Source organism: Microcaecilia unicolor, chromosome 9, assembly GCF_901765095.1.
Source record: "Microcaecilia unicolor chromosome 9, aMicUni1.1, whole genome shotgun sequence".
NCBI classification, from domain to species: Eukaryota; Metazoa; Chordata; class Amphibia; order Gymnophiona; family Siphonopidae; genus Microcaecilia; species Microcaecilia unicolor.
In genome coordinates this window covers 31921122-31943734 of record NC_044039.1, presented here as the reverse complement: position 1 = coordinate 31943734, position 22613 = coordinate 31921122, and the positions used below count along the sequence as shown (strand labels likewise).

Genomic DNA, 22613 nt, shown 5'->3' with positions numbered 1-22613 from the left:
TAGATGAAAGTCCTGGACTAACTGAATTCAAAGCCACTGTTGGATGGTTGGAAAGATGGAAGGAGAGGAACAACATAAAATTCAAGAAACAGCATGGTGAAAAACAAGACGCTGATGACTTTGGTGCTGAAAATTGGGTTGTTTCAGTTCTTCCTACCATCTTGAATGAGTTTGCACCTTGTGACATTTTCAATGCTGACAAAAACGGTCTCTACTGGCAAGCGATTCCTGATGGAACACTTGCATTCAAACAAGCCGAAACGACAGGAAGTAAAACGTCGAAGGACCGACTGACGATCCTCCTTTGCTGCAATATGGATGGGAGTGAGAAGTTGGAACCACTCATCACTGGAAAGCACAAACAGCCCCGTTGCTTCAAGAATGTTAAGCGACTTCCTGTGTCATACGAGGCTAATGCAAATTCATGGATGACTGGGAAAATTTTGAAGTAGCTAGACACTAGAATGCGGGCACAAAAGCGTCAGATTTTGTTGCTTTGTGATAATTGTGCTGCACACAGGGATGATGTCAGGCTGTCTAACGTCAAGGTGGTCTTCCTGCCACCAAACACTACCTCTCTGATCCAACCTATGGATCAGGGCATAATAGCCAATTTCAAACAACATTATCGGGCTCTTGTGCTACGTCGTCTGATGAGCGTTATGGATGACCAGACTGGAAAGGATAAACTTGCTGTTGAACTGGCTCGTAATCTATCACTGTTGGATTCCCTACATATGCAGAAAAAAGCCTGGAATCATGTTACACAGGCAACCATTGTGAACTGCTACAAGCGGGCAAGCTTTGTTAGGGATGTGGAGAGGGACGAAACAGATGCAGCTGTTGCAAACGCGTCAGATGAACAGGCTATTGACATCCCAGCCGGTATTACTGAAGAGGTGTTTCATCACTACGTAGTTGTTGATTATGATCTACAAACAGCTGACCGCAGCACTGATGTCCAATTATGCGCCTACATGCAGGCAATGGCTGATGATGAAACAGATGATGAAATGAGCAGCGAGGCACATGCTGACGAAATTCAACAACCTCCTGTCACTTTTGCAAGTGCTGGAGAGTCTCAACATCATGTGGGCCTATCTGGAGGCCACTGGATGTCAGTGCTATGACAGTTTTTACCGTCTGGCAGACGTAGTCTATGGAACTCACAGACACAAGAGTGTACAGAGGACTATGACTGATTACTTCAAGTAAGCCTAACGTCAGTTAACGGAGACTGTATAACATCAGTTAATGGAGACTGTATACTGTATGTATAATAAACAGTACTGTACATATGTTTATCAGATGTCAAGCTTCTTTGGGTCACAACGGCTAAGTGCACGCTCCGGTTAACTGCATATATTTCTTTGGTCCCAGCCCCTTGCACTTAAGCGGATTGCACTGTATTTAATCATTAAATACACCTTTTTTCCCCCTAGGCAGTGAAGAGCCTATCCCCACCCAGAAACCCATCAACAATAAATTTTAATAGTGCCCAGGTTGGTGCCTTTGTGGGTTTTTGGATGCGGTTGGTCTTTGCAGTGCAGTGCCTTGGTTAAAATTTTAAGAAAAAGTTGTAAATTTAATGTAGGTGGGTTTCTGGGTGGAGGTGAGCTCTGCAGTGCCCAGGACATTAAAATAAAAAAGGTCTTATATTTAATGCATGTGTCCTTCAGGGTGGGGGTGGGGAGATGCCAGACCATGGGGAGGATGGATGGGGGTAGGACAGGGCTGATGCTAGGCTACAGAGAGGGGTGGGGGGTAGGGTAGGGCTGATACCTAGCTATGGGATGGATGCTGGGCTACTGGGAAGTAAAAGAAGGGCAGATTCTGGGCTACGGAGATGGATGGGGGGGGGGTGCACCCCTTCCCGTGCACTCTGCTCCTTGGATAAATCCTTCTTATCTGTTCCCTTCTCCACTACTGCCAACTCCAGACTTCGCGCCTTCTGTCTCGTTGCACCCTATGCCTGGAATAAACTTCCTGAGCCCCTACGTCTTGCCCCATCCTTGGCCACCTTTAAATCTAGACTGAAAGCCCACCTCTTTAACATTGCTTTTGACTCGTAACCACTTGTAACCACTTGCCTCCACCTACCCTCCTCTCTTCCTTCCCGTTCACATTAATTGATTTGATTTGCTTACTTTATTTTTTGTCTATTAGATTGTAAGCTCTTTGAGCAGGGACTGTCTTTCTTCTATGTTTGTGCAGCGCTGCATACGCCTTGTAGCGCTATAGAAATGCTAAATAGTAGTAGTAGTAGTATTAGAATAGGGAGGGGGAAAGCTGATGCCAGGTTAAAGAACAATTTCTAATTTTTGGTCCATTATTCTGTAATTGATGAGGGTTGGTCTGTGTATGTCCTGCATGTGTCCGAGTAGGTGAGAGATTGTGCTGGCATGTGGTTTGTGTGGGGATCTATGAGTATGACTTGTCTGGCTTTTCCAATGAGATGTGTATTGCTGTTGTGTATATTCACTGCTGCCTTTGTAAAGGTACTGTTATTGAAATTGGTGTTAAGGTTTGCAGCATAGGATCTGAGAAGCCTCTTTGCAGGATTTAGTGTTACTTTACAAAGTACCTGGCAGTGAAGGGATTTTGTTGCTATTATTGAGGTGCTATTAGAATTTGAATACATTGCTATACGTCATTGTTGTAATTATATTGCAGGATCCTGTCATGTGCATTGAGATGTTTGCCATTATAGTAGATCTATGTCTGGTCAAATTTGATATGGCATAATGTAAATATATTTAAAAATATTGGGTTTTCCATTAAGTATGTCTGTGGTTTATGTCGATGCAGGGCAGCTGTTGGCCAGCATTCTAAGGCATTATTTTGTAGTATCCCAAGAAACACTATTCATACCTATATGCACAGTGCCCACCCATATTAGCTCTGGGCCCACCCAAAATGTCAGGTCTGGCTATGCCACTGCTTCTCCCCCCAACATCCCCCTTTATCTTCCTGCCACAGTGCCACCCTGCGTGGTTTAAATCTTTTTTATTACCTCCGTCGAAGCGGCCGCGTCATTGAAAGTCCTGCCCGTCTCTAGCCTTTCCTTCGTGAGTTCGTTCCCTCAGAGTCCCACCCTCACGGAAAGAGGAAATGACATCAGAAGGCGGGACTCTGAGGGAACGAACTCACAAAGGGAAGGCTGGAGACGGGCAGGGCTTTCAATGACACGGCTGCTTCGACGGAGGTAATAAAAAAGATTTAACCCCCCCCCCAGGGCAGTGCGGGCGCAGGCAAACATGAGGTAAGCGGGATAAGCATGGCTTGTGGCGCCCTCCTGCCATGCTTACCTCGTTTACCGGAGCTGGCTCGCCATGCAGAACAACCGGCTCGCAAGATCTTAAAAAAATTTAACAACTGTATATAATAGGGGCTGCGGAAGCTATAGGGCCGTACTATTAACGGTTTGGGTAGGGGAAGCAATAGGATTTCTTCTACCCTGAATAGAATGGCATGTTCTCTTTAGATGATTAATTATTCTGACCTAGTATCTGTTCAGACTGTTTTACACCGTCTGTGCACTAATAAGCTTCATAATCACAAAGACACCCAGTAGTCAGCAGATATAATAATATGGTTTATTAGCATCAGTATCTTACCCAAAGGCAGTACAGGCAAGTGGGCATTCATTTCTGGAACATGGTGGAACACAGCTTCACGACACACGGCAGGTGCAGTCTGTCCTCTCTCTCCAGCCTTCTGCTTCTTCTCCGACTATACCCCAGCAGACTTACCCTTTTTATACTTTTGTGGTACCATTCAACTTTCTCACCAGAACTCTTTGGCCATTATCAGTTGATAACGATGAGTTCATATGTTTCCAAAAGATGTTCATGGCAACATCTGTGAATCAATGACTTCACATGTCACTTCGTCCTCTTCAGCTCCCCCCTCTACTTGCACCTGACGCACTGCTATCTTTCATTATTTTTATTTATTTATTTATTGCATTTGTATCCCACATTTTCCCACCTATTTGTAGGCTCAATGTGGCTTACAGAGTCCTGTTATGGTATTGTCATTCCAGGATAGCCGATACAATTAGTGAAGTACAAAGATTAAGTAAGGGAGAGGAAAGAGGAAAAGTGTGAGTCAGGTAAGTAACAAAGTGGACTTTCATAACTGGGTAGGTAGCGAGGTAATTTAGTAAGGCTATGGGTTCTCTTTGTAGGCTTTGTTGAAGAGATGTGTCTTCAGAGCTTTGCGAAAGTTGGTTATTTCGTCAATAGTTTTCAAGACAGTGGGTAGTGCATTCCACAACTGCGTGCTCGTGTATGAGAAGGTAGTGGCATGTATCAGCTTGTATTTTAGTCCTTTACAGCTGGGGAAGTGCAGATTGAGAAATTTGCGGGATGATCTTTTGGCTTTTCTGGGAGGCAGGTCCACGAGGTTTAGCATGTAGGTTGGGATGTCTGTGTGAATAATTTTGTGTCTAATCGTGCAGATCTTGAACGCGATGCGTTCCTTAAGTGGGAGCCAGTGAAGTTTCTCTCTTGGGGGTTAGCCAAAGCATCCATGCTTATGACTTTCTTGCTAGTGCTAGTCCCCAGTCAGCTCTCTGAGAACTTACTTCAGCTCTTGCTGCAGTGAAATGTATCTGTGTCAGAAGTGATCTATGATTTCTAGAGGCCTAGCTCTTAGCCTGAGCCCTTGGCCTGTATTTCACTGAGAGCAAGTGACAGCATATTTCTACACAACCGGCTGTTGCGAGCCGGCTCCAGCACACCACTGGAACCACTTGAACTATTGAACAAGTTAAAGTGTTTGAATCTGTTGTCACCATTTCCAAATGTCTGTATTGCTTTATGCATATTTTGTACTCTACCAGTATCTGTGGCTCAGGCCAATCGATCAATTCACCACCTTGAAAGGAGTAAAAAGCATGCTTTGATCAACAATGGGGCAGCAGAGACTCAGCAGTTTAGGATTGCTTGCCATTGAGGCTGAATTAGGACGATGCATCAACTCTGACACTGTCATAGAAACATCTGTCAACAAAAAAGCTGACAAAGCTTACAATATATTAAGTTATAAATATTATAAAAATGTTACTTTTGACTGATGGTGTGTGTGGGGGGGGGGGAGGGGGTTGGGGGAGGGGGCCATAAGATTGTCCTGGGCCCGGCTTTGTCGCTTGGCGGCCCTAACTGAAACAGCTTGAAGGACGTCCTTTTTTTTTTTTTTTTTTTTTAGACTTGGACGTTTCCTTCTTTTTGGTAATTGCTGTTGGACATCCTGATTTTGAGGCTTCCCTAGTCAGACCCAAAACACACACGCAACACTCCCCCTGCTATTTGCACATCCTGCCTTTGCAAAATTGGGATTTGGACTTTTCAAGCACATGGATGTCCATATGCTTCGAAAACAAGTGCCTTAGGGGCCTATTTACTAAGATGTGTAGGCGTCTACCCCAGGGGTGTAGCCAGACCTCGGTGGGAGGGGGAGGCCAGAGCCCGAGATGGGGGGGCACTGTTTAGCCGCCTCCCCCCGCCGCCGCCTCCCCCCACCACTTTGGACCCAGCCCACTGCCGCAACCGCCCCGTGCCGCTGCCCACCCGGCCCGCCCCCCTGCCCCGCCGCCACATCAGGTACCTTGTTTGCTGGCGCGCGTCCCCAATCCCCGCCAGCTGAAGAGTCTTCTTCAGCGCTGGTCGACTCCGGCGCCTTTGTTGTGTGATCATCTGTTTCTGACGCCTTACATCCTGCAGGACTTAAGGTGTCAGAAACAGATGATCACACAACGAAGGCACCGGAGTTGACCGGCGCTGAAGAAGACTCTTTGGCTGGCGGGGATTGGGGACCCCCGCCAGCAAACAAGGTACCTGATGCAGCGGCAGCGGTGGGGGGGGGAGGTCAAATGTAGAGGGGGCCAGGGCATAATCCGTGGGGGCCCATGCCCCTGTGGCCCCACGTAGCTATGCCCCCGTGGCCCCACGTAGCTATGCCCCCATGGCCCCATGTAGCTACGCCCCTGGTCTACCCATGTACAATGTGCATCAAATTAGAATTACCATCTGGCTACCACAGGCCCCAGACAGTAATTCTAATTTTGACGTGGGTCCAAAATGCACGGCAGAAATTCTCTATTTTCTACCGTGTGGCGCTAACTGGGCGGTAATCGGCAGTGTATATGCGCTGACAATTACTACCTGGTTAACGCGTGAGACCTTACCACTAAGCCAATGGGTGGCGGTAAGGTCTGAGGCCCAAAATGGATGTGTGCTGATTTTTATTTTGCCGCACGTCCATTTTTGGAAAAATAAAAGGCCTTTTATGCAGGCGCGCTGAAAAATGGACCTGCACGTGTCCGATACATGCGCCTACACCAGCAAAGGCCATTTTTCAGTGCGCCTTAGTAAAAGGGCCCTTCCTAATTTTGGCCATGTTACTGCATTTTTGGGGAAAACTCAAATGGGCAATCAATGTTTTAAATGGATGTTATTAAGTCCATTATTTTTATTTATTTATTTATTTATTTATTGCATTTGTATCTCACATTTTCCCACCTTTTTGCGGGCTCAGTGTGGCTTACAATATGATATGAATAGTGGAAATACAATTTGTTACAACTTGGTTATGGATTACATTGTGCAGAGTTATGCGAGACAATTGAAGTATCGTTGAGGAATATAACAATGGAACACAAACATTGAAACATTGGAAGGAGACAATGGGAAGCTTAAAGGGCAATATTAAGACAGGAAGACATATGGTATACATATTTCTGTGAGTAAAGGTATGAGTGATGTGAGATTACGGGGGATGAGAGTTCAGAAGTGGATGTATGATGCATTAATGAACAGAGAGTGTGGACTTTATGTGTTTTGGCTCTTTCCGTAAACTTTTTCAAAAAGATGGGTCTTCAATAATTTGCGGAAGGAAGCTTGCTCGTAGATCGTTCTTAAGTTGTGCGGCAGTGTATTCCAAAACTGAGTGCTCATGTGAGAAAAGGTTGATGTGTGTAGCATCTTGTATTTCAAGCCCTTGCAATTAGGGAAGTGGAGGTTAAGGAAGGTTCGGGATGATCTTTTAGCGTTTCTGGGTGGTAAGTCTATTAACTCAGACATGTAGGCTGGGGCTTCGCCGTGAATGATTTTGTGAACAAATGTGCATACTTTAAAAGTGATGCGTTCCTTGAGTGGAAGCCAGTGTAGTTTCTCTCTTAATGGTTTTGCATTTTCATATTTTGGTTTTCCGAAGATGAGTCTAGCTGATGTATTCTGGGCTGTTTGAAGTTTCCTCAGTATTTGCTCTTTGCAACCTGCGTATAGTGAGTTGCAGTAATCCAGATGGTTGAGTACAAGGGATTGCACTAGGCTGCGAAAGACGGATCTTGGGAAGAATGGTCTAATCCTTTTCAATTTCCACATGCAGTAGAACATCTTTTTAGTTGTGTTGTTTGCGTGAGTTTCGAGTGTTAGGTGGCGGTCGATAGTGACTCCAAGGATTTTTAGCGTTTCTGAGATTGGAAGGTTTAGGTTTGGTGTGTTTATAGCGGTAAATTCCTTCGTGTTGTATTGGGAGGTGAGTATCAGGCATTGAGTTTTTTCTGCATTTAATTTCAGACGAAATGCATCTGCCCCATGTGTTCATGATATGTAGACTTTGATTGATTTCGTTGAAGATTTCTTTGATGTCTTGCTTGAAAGGGATGTATATTGTCACATCATCAGCATATATGTATGGGTTGAGGTTCTGGTTTGATAGGAGTTTTGCCAAAGGGATCATTATCCTGAAATGAATGTTTTTTTCTTACAGGTATGTCCAACGACTACATTACGCCAATGTTTAATTTTTATAAAAGTCTTGGAGAGCTGAAAATGACCCAAGAAGAATATTCTCTTCTCACAGCTGTAGTTATTCTAACTCCAGGTAATTTTAAGCAAACACCAGTTAAACTGGGTATCCAGCAAACGAAAGAAAGAGATCCAAACTTCAGTTCAACACACCACAGGGTTTCCAGTGTGCTCTGTATCTTTCTATTGTGTGTGTACATCACCTCTGGTCTGTAGACAAAAGTGATCTGTAACTGTGATTAGATAAACAAAGCTCACTATACATTTTCTTTTTTTTAAGTGCTCATTTTATTCTATTTTGTAAATATATAGACATTTCTAATAACATTCATTGCTCAAACTGATATGCAATTAAAATATAGATTACAATCAAAACCCAAATTATAAAGTCCAATTACAGCAAAAATAAAAACAGCTGATAAATTACAAATTAACCCCCCCCCCCCTTTTACAAGGCTGCACTAGTGGCAGCCAATGTAGTAATGGCAACACAGCCCATTCAAAGTGAATGGGCATTGCCAGCACTACCACTTGGCTTTGTAAAAGGGGTGGGGGTGGGGGGGTGTAAGGTAACTGCTAACAGATCCAAACATAATTAGTAACACTACCCAGTGGCGTTCCGACTCTGGCTGACACCCAGGGCGGATCGCCGATGCGCCCCCCCCCCCGACAAAATGACACCCCCCCCGGGTGCACGCCGCTGGGGGGGGGGGGGTTGTGCCACGGCGCGCGCCTGTTGCCCTGTCTCCGAGTTCGCAATTCGCATGTGTTCACTGCTCCCTCTGAGTCTGCCCCGGAACTTCCTGTTCCGGGGCAGACTCAGAGGGAGCAGTAAACACAAGCGAATTGCGAACTCGGAGACAGGGCAACAGGCACCCCCCCAGCGGCGTGCACCCGGGGCGGACCGCCCCCACCGCCCCCCCCCCCTTGGTACGCCACTGACACTACCCGAAACAAACTAGCCTCCTCTAAAAGCAAACACACTTAAAATAGAGGTCTTTTACTCAAGTGAGATAATAATTTGCAGTTACCGAACTTTAGCTGCAGTACTTTATGTGCAATAATTGCAAAGCCTCTTTGGTACATGGAGGTATGGAGCAAGATTTTAGGAAGGGGTGTAGAGAGGGAATTCAGACATCCAAGTCAGGACATGTAGCATTCCTCTTGTAAAACAGGAGCGGGGCTGGAGATCTCTGCCCTTCCTTGTCTAGAGGGAACACTGATTTCACAAAGCTGCATATGGGGAAATCAAATATAGCTCCCCTCCCCCCCCATACAAACATAGATGTTGGAACAGCTTTGTAAAATCACTGCTCCCTCAGGAAACTGTTCCCCTACAGCATCACTCCCCTCCCTGATCAACAAACCCCCAAACAGGTGACCTCCCCATGGAATCATAGGAGCCAACTTTTCAAAATGAGTGGGGGTGCTGAATTTTTTTACAGGTGGTGTATTCCCCCTCCTCCCCTGTCCCCCTCCCTCATCCCCTCTCCCTCCCCCTCCCCTGTCCCCCTCCCTTTGAGTTCCAGGCCCCCCTCCCTCCCTCCCAGTTCCAGTCCCTCCCAGTTCCAGGCCCCCTTCCTCCCTCCCTTCGAGTTCCAGGGGCCCCCCACCCTCCCTCCCTCCCTCCCTCCGAGTTACAGGGGCCCCCCTTCCTCCCTCCCAGTTCCAGGGTCGTCGTCCCTCCCTTCCTCCTTCCCTCCCTTCGAGTTCCAGGCCCCCTCCCTCTGAATTTTAAAAGTCATCTATCTTACCTCATCGGGGTTAGGGCGGCAGCAGCGGTAAAAAGCATGCAGGCTCAGCTTGGTGCTTAGTTCCGTTTTCCCTTCTCTCTCTCTCAGCTCTGGTCCCGTCCTCATTTCCTGTTTCCGCAAGGGCAGAGCCAGAGCTGAGAGAGAGAGAAGGGAAAACAACTAAGCACCGAGCCGAGCCTGCATGCTTTTTACTGCTGCTGCCGCCCTAACCCCGACGAGGTAAAATAGATGACTTTTAAAATTTGGAGGGAGGGGGCCTGGAACTTGAAGGGAGGAAGGGAGGGAGGGAACGAACTTCCTGTGGGTGAACGAACTTCCGGTGGGTGGAATATTGGGGGTGGTCGAGCACCCATGGAGTCGGAGCCTATGCATCCCCCCCCCCAATATAACCCCTTTGATCCCCCATGCAGTAGGGAAAGCACACACCATGCTTGTGAGGCCCTAAGCGCCCCCTCCCCTGAGGGCAGGAGGGCTGAAAAGGCTCCCCCTGCAGTGCCATCCCATGACCTACGCCTGGTGGAATTCTGTGCAACCACAATGCAAACTTTGCCCAGAATTCCCCGGCCATGCAGGATTTACTTTTTTGCACAGAATTTTTTTAAAACTCACACGGTACTACTGTGGTAGCACCACAGGAACGGTGACCACAATTTATCCTGTGGTAATGGGGATAATTAGGAAGGCTATCCCACTTCACCCCTGAGCCTCGGTGGGCTCTCTCTGGGCCTCCCTTAATGTGCCCTGGTGGACAAGTGGCCTCTTTCCTGCCCACTGCTGCCACTGGCCGGTACTGCCACTTCTTCAAAATGGCCGCCAGGACTAGGGTTACCATATGGCTCCAGAAAAAGGAGGAAGGATTGAGCCAGCCGGGTTTTACTTCCATTGCTTTCAATGGAAAGCATTTGCTTTCAATGGAAGTAATTGAGCCAGCCGGGTTTTACTTCCATTGCTTTGGAAAGCAATGGAAGTAAAACCCGGCTGGCTCAATCCGTCCTCCTTTTTCTGGAGCCATATGGTAACCCTAGCCAGGACTTCAGGTGGCAATCTTATGAGGCTGCCACAGAAAGTCTTGGCGGTCATTTTGAAGAACTTGGTACTGGCCATAGAAGTGGCAGTGGGCATGAAAGAGCGGGATTCTTTCCTGCCCAAAGAGGTACTCTGCAGCTCCCCCCATGCTGGACTAGTGAGTGCGGGGTAGGGGGACTGGAAAAAGATGGAGTGTGGGGGCTGGAAAAAGTGGATGGTATCTGTACAGGGAGGAGGACAGTAAGGTGAATGAAGTGTGGGGGCTGGAAAATATGGATGGTATCTGTGTACAGGGAGGGGGCTGGGATAAAGTTGGATGAAAGTGTGGGTACAAGGAGGGAAGGGAATCACTAACTCCCCTGTTTACAAAGCCGTGCTAGCAGCTTGAATGGACTGTGTCGGCACTGCCACGTGGCTTTGTAAGCAGGGGGATAAGCAAGAAAAACTTGAAGGTTGTTTGCTATAATTTAATTAAAATACTGGATTAAACTGAAATTCTAGACTATGAACCAAAAAAAAAAGCCTGGAACCCTGTTATGGTCAGCATTCTACAAAACTAGAGTCTTGTTAATACTTTGGTAAAAGCCCCCATAGTTAAAGCAGTCATAAAAGCACCAATAAAAAACATGAAATGCCATCTATAAATTTTAAAAGCCAGGTCTCTGTTTCACCTAACCTACATATCCTCTAAGCAAATATTTTTTGATAGCTCATTCCATACATAGGATGTGAATCTCAAAAAGGTCCATGCCCAACCTCCAGCTAGCCTGGATGTCAGGAAAGATGTCAGGAAGTATTTTTTCACGGAGAGGGTGGTGGATGCTTGGAATGCCCTCCCGCAGGAGGTGGCAGAGATGAAAACGGTAACGGAATTCAAACATGCGTGGGATATGCATAAAGGAATTCTGTGCAGAAGGAATGGATCCTCAGAAGCTTAGCCGAAATTGAGTGGCGGAGCAGGTGGGGGGAAGAGGGGTTGGTGGTTGGGAGGCGAGGATAGTGGAGGGCAGACTTATATGGTCTGTGCCAAAGCTGGTGATGGGAGGTGGGACTGGTGGTTGGGAGGCAGGAAGTACTGCTGCGCAGACTTGTGTATGGTCTGTGCCCTGAATAAGGCAGGTACTAATCAAGGTAAGGTTTACACATATGTTTGTCTTGTTGGGGAGACTGGATGGACCGTGCAGGTCTTTTTCTGCCATCATCTACTATGTTACTATGTTACTATTTGTCTTAGCAAGAGACTGGGTAAAAATGAATCTCTGAAGACTATGGTTAGTAACTTGTTAAAAATTCCCCTTTTACTCCTTGATGATTTAACAGTCTCACCAATTCTTTCACAGACTGTGTAGCAGGGGCGTAGCCACGGGCGGGCCTGGGTGGGCCTGGGCCCACCCAATTTCGGGTCAGGCCCGCCCAGCAGCAAAGTTCCTGACGGCGATTCCAGTCGCAGTGATTCCCACACGCTGCCTGCCGGCTGCCGCTCAATCTCCTTGCGCTACTAAGCGCTAACCCGGAAGTCTTTCCTCTGCAGGAGAGACTTCCGGGTTAGCGCTTAGTAGCGCGAGGAGATTGTTGAGCGGCAGCCGGCAGGCAGCGTGTGGGAATTGCTGCGACTGGAATCGCCGTCAGGAACTTTGCTGCTGGGTGGGCCTGCAAGGAGGGTGAGATGCTGCAGCTGCATGGGGGGGGGGGGGGAGATGTCACATGGGGGAGGGAAGATGGGGGGGGACACAGCAGCTGCACAGGGGGAAGGGAAGATGGAAAGATGAGGCTTGGTTGGTGGGTGAGGGAGATGCAGCAAAGGGGTGGAGGGGTGAGGAAGGGAGAAGTCTTGGCTGTGTATGAGGTGGAGGGGAGGGACACATGCTGCATACAGAGGGGATAGGTGGGGAGGGGGAGAAATGGTAGGCATAGGGGTGGAGAGGAGGGAGAAATGGTGGGTATAGTGGTGGAGGGAGGGCGGAGCAGAGAACATTTTGTGCCCACCCACTTTGGGCTCAGGCCCACCCAAAACTGGCTGTCTGGCTACGCCACTGCTGTGTAGTATATTGTCCCTAAGTGGACAATATAGTTATCAAAAGCAAGTCTGTTTACCACCGTGGTTGCATCCTTAACGTTCACTGGCAGTTTTAAAGTATTGTGATTGTCCAATTCAAAAGAGAAAAAAAAGTCTCAACATTTTCAATCTCTATCCAATAAGTAGGTTGAGCGCATTATGGTCCAGAAGTATTGAAGAGTTTCCCATTTTGTGTCTGAGAAAAGTGCTCGGAACATTTGGAGGGGCATAATCGAACAGTAACGCCTATCTCCATGGGCGTTTATCTCCGAGAACGGGTCCGTGAAGGGGCGGAGTGAACCGTATGTTCCAAAAAAAATAGACGCCCATGTTTTATTCGCCAAGGTGTGAGCTGGGCGTTTTTGCTTTTCACCGATAATGGAAAATGAAATCGCCCAGCTCAAAAACGAATAACTCCAAGGCATTTGTTCGTGGGAGGGGCCAGGATTCATAGTGCACTGGTCCCCCTCACATGCCAGGACACCAACCGGGCACCCTAGGGGGCACTTTTACAAAAACAAAAAAAAAGGTCAAAGAGCTCCCAGGTGCATAGCACCCTTCCCTTGGGTGTTGAGCCCCCCAAATCCCCCTCAAAACCCACTGCCCACAAGTCTACACCATTACTATAGCCCTAAGAGGTGAAGGGGGGCACCTACATGTGGGTACAGTGGGTTTGGGGGGTTGGACGACTAAGCATTAAGCAGCACAATTGTAACAGGTAGGGGGGGGATGGGCCTGGGTCCACCTGCCTGAAGTCCACTGCACCCCCTAACAACTGCTCCAGAGACCTGCATACTGCTGCCAGGGAGGTGGGTATGACATTTGAGGGTGAAAATAAAAAGTTGTGAAACATCATTTTTTGTGGTGGGAGGGGGTTAGTGACCACTGGGGGAGTCAGGGGAGGTCATCCTCGGTTCCCTCTGGGGGTAATCTGGTCATTTAGGGCACTTTTTGGGGCCTTATTCGTGAAAAAACAGGGTCCAGGAAAAGTGCCCTAAATTCTAGCTACAAACGCATCCATTATCGGCGAAGGGCGCCCATCTCTGTTCGGGTGATAACCACGCCCCAGTTCCGCCTTCGACACGCCCCCGTCCACTTTGTCCGCATCCGCGACGGAGTGCAGTTGAAAGCGTCCAAAGTTCGGCTTTCGATTATACCGCTTTATTTGTTTTTGTGAGAAAGACGCCCATCTCCCGATTTAGGTCGGAACTTGGGCGTTTTTCTCGTTCGATTATAAGCAGGTTGGTGTTTTATGTTTATCGAAGCACATATATAAGAAAGTTGACACCTTAATGCACATTCTATTATCTTCCTTATCACAAAACAGATCGACAATACATAAAAGATAAAGAGTCGGTGGAAAAACTGCAGGAACCACTCCTTGATGTACTACAGAAGCTCTGCCAGGTGCAACATCCTGAAAACCCTCAGCACTTTGCTCGCCTCCTGGGACGTCTCACGGAGCTACGGACTTTCAACCATCATCATGCAGAGATGCTAATGTCATGGAGAGTGAACGATCATAAATTTACACCTCTTCTTTGTGAAATCTGGGATGTTCAGTGATCCGCGTTATTTTGCCAGATAGAAGACTGTCTATTTGTATTTTCATAGGACTTCAAGTCAATTTCCAAATTTTTCTTCAACTTGGTGTTATTGATTGCAAGAATACCTGAATGAACATAAGTCATTATGTGGCTTCATGACCCACAAAGTTACATTCTCCTTTCCCAAGCCATTCTTTATGTTTCAACATATTATTATAGATAAATCAAAATAATACAATACAAACTTCATGCATGGTGTGTTTACAATTTTGCACATCAATTACTCTGCTTTAGTACAAAGTTAACAGTTAACGCCCCCAAGATAATGCAATCCCCCTTTTCTCTTCTCAACTGTCCTACCCACATTCCCCTCTCCCTTACCCTCCCCCCTCTCCCTTACCCTCTCCCCCCTCCACCCCCTTCCGCCCAACCCCCCTTCCCCCCAATTAAGCCATGCCTTACATGATACACTGCTGTTATCATATATTATGCTATTACAAGGTATTAACAATGAGACTTCGTCCTTTCTTCCCAAGCCATTCTTTAATGTGAACAAATTCTCAGTAGGTAAATAACCATCTCTTAAAGGTCTTCACCACCCTAGGGGTATCTTGACTGCTTCCTTAGGAACCAATCATCATAATGTTTGGACTCTAATAAAAATTCTTTTGTAGTGCTTCTCAACTCAAAGTCAGTAAGGAACTTCCATGAGAATTAGATCCATTCATTCATCTGTACATTTGTCCAGAGGTACCAAATCTTTCCTCAGAGTGGACTAAACAGGATGAAATTTGGGTAAAGGACAATCGTGAACCTATAGGTTACTTTGTTGAAAAACAACTCAGCCTATAGAGTACAGTTGGAAAGTACTGGAAAATTCATGTATATGCAAGCTTTTCACATCCTTCCTTGCTTAACCAGAAAACAAATTCAACACAGCTAGTTTTGAAATAAAAATATCGATTATGAAACTTTAGAACATTGGTACCAAGTACTTGCCCAATATGAGTAAAATTTAAGTGAGTCACACAGTTAACTTTACCTAGATCACCTTAACTATGTTATTTTTTCTCAAATTTCCCAGAATGGGAAGAAAAAACATGTAAGATTATTTTCTGAAGAACACAAATATAGCCAACTATGCGTAAATTCTAAGTTGTAACCACTGTTAATTGAGGAGCGTGACTTTTCTCATTACATAAGTACATAAGTATTGCCATAATGGGAAAGACCAAAGGTCCATCAAGCCCAGCATCCTGTTTTCAACAGTGGCCAATCCAGGTCACAAATACCTGGCAAGATCCCAAAAAAGTACAAAACATTTTATACTGCTTATCCCAGAAATAGTGGATTTTCCCAAGTCCATTTAATAATGGTCTATGGACTTTTCCTTTAGGAAGCCATCCAAACCTTTTTTAAACTCCGCTAAGCTAACCGCCCCTTCTACATTCTCTGGCAATGAATTCCAAAGCCCAATTACATGTTGAGTGTAATTATTATTTCATTATTCCATGGAATAATGAAAACATTTTAAAATGACAAAGGTTCTGGTGGGTAAAGTGAAATTACTCACCTGTAGCAGGTGTTCGAAGACAGCATGATGAGTATTTTGACATTGTCCAGTGGAGCCCAGCACAGGGAATGCTCCCCAGTGTCTGTTCCAGAAGCCTTTGGAAGTTGCTCACTGCACATGCCTGCATCTTGACCAGCTCAATCTGATACAAAAGCTGATAGAATTCAACTCTGAGATGGGTGGAGTAGAGAGCATATTATTCATCCTGCCTATCCTTGGAGAAACCTGCTATAGATGAGTAACTTTGCTTTCTCCGAGGACAAGCAGGATATAGTCTTCTCACTAATGGGAATACCTAGTTACCAGGATGTCTGAAAAGAAAAGAGGGGTACAACTGATGTCTGCAACAGGCAATAACATATGTTCAGACCTTATCTTTAAAAGAAACAGAAAAAAAGCAACACTGGGTCTTCAGGATGGAATAAATGCAGTTGTTTTTATTCCGAAAATGACCCGACGCGGGCTGTGTTTCGGCGTACAAACGCCTGTTTCAGAGGTCAAAAGTTCTTATAAGTTTTTTTACCGACAGCATTTGTTGACGACTACATGGATTGTTACTACACTCTGGGCAATATACCCTGACTGTTTGGTTCTTTCCAACTTTCTGTGATTATATTTATAAGAACTTTTGACCCCTGAAGCAAGCATTTGTATGCCGAAACACGGCCCGTGTCGGGTCATTTTCACAATAAAAAGGACTGTATTTATTCCATCCTGAAGGTCCAGTGGTGCTTTTTTTTCTGTTTCTGTTTATACTTGTATGCTGTTTTACCCTCTCTTTTGTAACTTTTTAACAGACCTTATCTTTAGACAGATAAAAGGTCCCAACATGGACTGTGTTTCACTGTTAGCTGCTTCAGGTAACCCAAACATGGAGGTCATGTGCCCTAGCAATCTCAACATCTGCCAAGTTGACACCTGCTGATTCTGGTTCACCTCCCAAACCATTAAGGTGAGAGCCTCTATTCATTGACTTCGGAGAAAAGCATAGCTTCCATATCATCATGCTGATCAATCCATAGACTGGGTTGTGTCCATCTACCAGCAGGTGGAGATAGAGAGCAATCTTTTTGCCTCCCTATATGTGGTCATGTGCTGCTGGAAACTCCTCAGTATGTTCTCTATCTCAGCAGGTGGTGGTCACACACAGCAGCAGCTCTGGCTAGGTCTCCAAGCCTAATCTTTAGGTTTTGTTGAGTACCTGGGGTTGAGGGCTCTTCTTGAGCAAGTGCAAACCTGGTGGTGCCAGGTCCCTCCTTTTCTCCCCCCTCCCGCTGGCTCCGTTGAAAAAAAAAAAAAATTTTTGGACGTCCTTAAGGGCGTTTTTTCAACGTTTATTTAAACGTTTATTGCAGCTACTCACTGGGACACCAGTTCGTTACAGCTCGGAGCGAGAAGCAGGTAATTCTTACCTTTTCATAGCGGGCAGGGGGTTCCCCGATCGATCTCCACGTGGCCTATGGCGTCGGAGGGCGAGGGCGCGAAGAATCGCTCCCTGGACCGCGTGTGCGCTTCTAGCGGGGATGCGGGGGTCTTAAAGTCTGATTCGCCCTTGTTGGGTGTCAGTTTGGAGGCCGGTCAGTATCCCGGTTGTTCCTCCGGTGTGGCGGTTTTTCCCGCCATAAACGCCCATCCCCCGAGTGGAATCTAGCAGGGCTCCAATGAATGCCAATTACTGGCATGGCTGAGATGGGATGTGGAGTAGTTTTACGACAAACCCTAGTAGCTCTAGCACATAGGCGGTCGGTGACTCAGCTGTTTGGGGAGGCTAAAGAGGGTGGGGCTAGATGAAGTTATAGGGCGGGGCCAAGATCATGGTATGGGACAGATGGAACAGGACAGAGTATGTTAAAATCCTTGCAGTGGGGGGGGGGGGGGGGAAACACCTATGTCAGCAGTAAAAGGATAGTGGAGAACTTTTGAACACTGCTAAGAATGAATACTTCACTGTGTGGTTTTGGTGCAGCTCTATGAGCTGTCTCCCCAGTACCTCTGTAATATGCACACTGAATACATTCCAGGAATTATGTGTCAAAAAATGAATATAGTGAACCAAAATAATACAACATATTAAACAGGCCAATATTTGCAGTATTCTGGAAATATATATAATTATTTAGCACAAATTTGTAAGTCCTCCACAGATAGGAAAACACCTACTGCATCTTAATATGTCTCACTGAGCTACAGTTGAAAAAGGCATGAACTAAATCCAAAATCCAGTACCAGGCATACTGTGAAGCATAGGCGCCCGGTATAAGAGGCTTGGAGAGGCTAAGCCTCCCCCCCTGCTGCAGCAGAATGGATCAACTGTGGAGTCCAGCTGCTCTGAGGGGATTAAATTGTTGATTCACCTCCATCCTCACAGCAGGAGCTGCAGTGAAAGCCCTCTAGCAGTTGTAGAAATTGGTTTATGGTTTGTTTACCTTACTGCTGGGAAAGCAGGGGGGGTTGGCTGGAGGTGTCCTGGGTTGCCAGGGAGATATTTAACGAGGATGACTTCCTGACCTGCACTGAGGACAGATAGCAGCAGAACGGATACTGGGCCAGCATGATCAGAAAAAGTCACTAGACAACAAAGGTAGAAAAGATCATTTTATTTTCATTATAATGTTTGGAATATGTCCACTTTGAGAATCAGGTGCTCAACATTAAAAGTGTATATTTATTTACTTATTTATGGCATTTTATCCCACATTAAACATGAATTAGGGTGTTTTGTGGCTCTACATGAGAATTGTGATGATATGATCCCTTATTTCATATTGTTGACAGTCTGCATTTTCCGTATGGGTGGTATATTGGTGTATTAGGGCTGCCCAGTGTAATATTAATGGTACAGTAAGGTTCTGAATATGTTTTTGGACAAAATTGTGCATAGTGTTTTGCAGTTGAGCGATTGTGGTTAGAATATGCTTTGAGCAACCACTTTATTCTTTCACATATGATACATATCTAATATCTAAATTTAATAAAAGGTATTAATTGTGACTTTTATTTTTATTTATTTATTTTTTCTGCGTGTTATCAGACAATTATGGATTTAAGCTCCACCCCTGGCCCCACCCATAACCCCGCCCCCTTTAGCCTCCCCAAACAGTTGGGCCACCGACCGCCTATGCTGTGAAGTAATACAAAACCCAACAAAAATCACTTAGGACCTATAAAGCAATTCGACCATAACACTAACCTTCAGGAGTCACCGTGAATTGCAGTGGGCAGAACATCATCAATATACCTATTGGAAAGCTAAACAAGCTGGATTAGTACAGATCAGTCCTACACAGACACTCAATGCTAACAGAATACCCAGCCTTTTTCATACATGATCACAAGTAGACCCTCATCAAGTATAGAATAAGTAACCACAAACTAAAAATAGAAATATCTAGACAAAAACTAAACTGAACTCAAAGAAGCCATACTCTGCATACAATGCTAAACCAAAGAAATAGAAACAGCGACACATCCCTTTGTACCGTGGGAAATCTAGAGAGCAGATGTAAATTTTTAAAAAAACTAACATATTTCAATTGCTACATTAAAAATTAGCAAATAAAACAAAACCAAAAAATAAGGTGATATCTTCTTATTTGACTAACATAACATTTTTGGCTAGTTTTCAGAGGCCAAAAATTCCTTTAAGTCAGAACGAGCATACTGTCCTGACCTGGAGAATTAGGTTTTGGTCTCCGAAAGCTAGTCACAACAATGTATTTAATCCAATACAAAGGTGTCACCTTATTTTTTTTTTAATTTTATAACTATTTATTAACTTTTAAAGTGGACTAACATGGCTGCCACATTACTTCATCCTAAATTAAAAATAAAATTCTTTTTCCTACCTTTGCTGTCTGCCCATTTAATTTTTCTAATTGTGTTGGTCCTGGTCTCTGGTTACTGCTTCCCTGTTTTCTTTTAATTCTCTTTCCATAGGTCTCCTGTCCAAGTGCCATTTTGTTCTCTTCTTCTGTCTTCTTCACCTCTTCCATAACAACTAACATCAACACTAATCTGTTCCTTTCAGCTTTCTTCCATTTTTTGTTACCTAGCCATTCAGATTTCACTCATATTATCCTGTCTTCCATCCCCCTCTTTTTACTGCACCTACCTACAGCTTTTCATCTCTTTTCCTCACTCTGGCCCTACCATTCTCCTTTCTCTTATTCCTCAGTCTTTCACTAGCTTTTTTTTCTCTCTCCCACTGCCATTCAGCGTCTCCTCTCTCCTTACCTCTGCCATCCGGCATCTCCTCCTTTTCTGTTTCTATCCCCTGCCATCCAGCATCTTTCCTCTCTCTCCCACCACCATCCAGCATTGCATCTCCCCTCTCTACCCCTGCCATCCAGCATCTCCTCCATTTCTGTTTCTATCACCTGCAATCCAGTATCTTCTCTCTCACTCTCCCACCACCATCCAGCATTACCTCTCTTCTTTCTCTCCCACCTGCCATCCAGCATCTTTCCTCTCTCTCCCACCACCATCCAGCATTGCATTTCCCCTCTCTACCCCTGCCATCCAGCATCTCCTCCATTTCTGTTTCTATCACCTCTCCCACCACCATCCAGCATTACCTCTCTTCTTTCTCTCCCACCTGCCAAACTGCATCCCGTCTCTTGTCTCTCTTTCTCACCTCCCCCACCAGCTATCATCCCTTCTTGTATCTCTGCCCCTACCACCATAAAGTATCTCATCTCTGTCTCTTTCCCTTACCCCCACCATCCAGCATTGCCCCTTCTCTCCCCCCCATGCAGTTTTGCTTCTGCCTCTCTCACCTCCTCTCTGTCTCTCCCTGCAACCAATATCTCCTCTATGTTTCTCCACATACCTCATACCCCTATCATCCAGCACTGCCCATTGTCTCTCTCTCTCTCCTCTACTCTCCACACTATTCATCATTGTCTACTACTACTACTACTATTTAGCATTTCTATAGCGCTACAAGGCGTACGCAGCGCTGCACAAACATAGAAGAAAGACAGTCCCTGCTCAAAGAGCTATGTAATAAAAGTAAGCCAAGTATAGGACAATCAAGCCATTGTGACATCACTGATGAGGTTGGCTCTTATTGGTGGCCTGAGGCATTATGACATCACAATATTAGCTCTGGTTACAAGAGACTACTACTACTACTATTTAGCATTTCTATAGCGCTACAAGGCATACGCAGCGCTGCACAAACATAGAAGAAAGACAGTCCCTGCTCAAAGAGCTTACAATCTATCTATGTCCCTGTCTATCTCTCTTCCCATCATCGTCCCTATTTCCATCTCACTCCCTCCTAAGCAGAATTTCCTCTATCCACAGTCTCAGATACTCTCCAGCCCATAGCCTCTGTCTCTCCCTCACTTTTATCCAGTATTGCACTACACTTTCTCTTCTCTCCCACCCCCGCCCATCCAGTCACGCTTCTTTTCTGTTTTCCTCCCCACCTATTCACTGCCACCCTGCAGCACAGTTTCATTCTTCCTTCTTCTTGTACCTCTTCCACCGGTCCCGCGCTAATAAGCAATGATAGAAGAGCGCGGGACCAGACTCTCTACAGCACCACTAGCGCTAGTGCTTCCTGTGACGGTTCTGCCTCTTCCGATATAAACTTCCGGGACTGGCATAAGATGCGCTAGCGGTGTTGCAGAGAGCTTCCTGTGCTCTTCTATCATTGTTTTTGAGCGTTGGTCCGGTAGCAGCAGTGCAACGGGAGGGAGCCAAACGTTTGCAGATCAGGGGTAGATGGGAGAAGAGAGGCAGTGGGTTTGGCATGCAGGTAAGGTCACGGTTCAGGTTGGGGAGGCTTAGCCTCCCCAAGCCTCTTCTTATACGGGGCGCCTATGCTCTATCACCTGAATGGTTGTATGCATTGATTCTCTTGCCTTTTCCTCTGATGTGCTCTTGACCAGCCAATTGCCTAAGTAGGGAAACACGTGCACCCCCAGTCTGCATTGTGACACTTTAACTACTGCTAGACATTTTGTGAAGATCCTGGGTGCTGATATGAGGTTGAATGACAGAACACAGTACTGGTAGTGGAGTTTTCCCACTCAGGATCTTATACTTCCTGTGACTGGGAAGTATCTATTTAGGCATCCTTCAAGTCCAGAGAGCATAGCCAATCTCCTTCCTGAATCATGGGGAGTAGGGTGCCCATGGAAACCATCCTGAACTTCTGCTTGGTCATGTACTTGTTCATTGTCCTTAAATATAGGATGGGATGGAAAACTCCCATCCTTTTGGTGACCAAGAAGTACTTGGAATAAAGTCCCTTCCCTTTTTCCTCTGGTGGAATGGGTTCAAAAGTGCTAGCATGTAAAAGGGAAAAGGGTTTATTTGTAAGCAATTCCTGCTGCTGAGAGCTTAATTTTGATTCTCTTGGTGGATAATTTGGAGTGGATCTTTCAAATTACAGTATGTAACCTGCCCAGACTATTTTGAAATCCGACCAGTTTGAGGTTACAAGGGGATGCCTTTCCTGGAAAAATTCAGCCTTCCTCCTACCAGAAGGTCATCTGGGACAGTCACAGAAATTTCAGCTATGCTCTCCTATTTCTCTGTCCCAGGAGGCTCAAAATCTAAGATGGTACCTGAGGCAATGGAGGGTTAAGTGATTTGCCTAGGATCACAAGGAACAGCAGTGGGATTTGAACCGGCCACCTTTGGATGTCAAGACTGGTGCTCTAATCATTAGGCCACTCCTCGTTCTGTGAGGGTTGAGAGAGGGGAATGAACCTATACCTTTTAGTAGATTCTCTGTTGCCCTCCACCAATGTCCACCAGCTTCTCCTGAAACATTGGTTCTAGGTCTGAGGCACAAAGCCAGTTGAGTCCACTTAACCCAATATCTATAGC

The 22613-nt window shown here is 45.8% G+C and overlaps 1 protein-coding gene across 4 annotated transcripts in view; it reads left to right on the top strand.

Moving 5' to 3' along the window:
* The window catches only part of NR1H4 (nuclear receptor subfamily 1 group H member 4), a 95185-nt gene extending 79812 nt beyond the window's left edge, over nt 1–15373 (top strand). For all 4 annotated transcript variants that reach the window (XM_030215210.1, XM_030215208.1, XM_030215207.1 and 1 more), the window contains 2 exons: nt 7777–7890; nt 13978–15373. In XM_030215210.1, the coding sequence (XP_030071070.1) occupies nt 7777–7890; nt 13978–14216 (353 nt within the window). In that variant the 3' untranslated portion in view covers nt 14217–15373. The remainder of the gene's footprint in view (nt 1–7776; nt 7891–13977) is intronic.
* Nucleotides 15374–22613: the final 7240 nt, after the last annotated feature.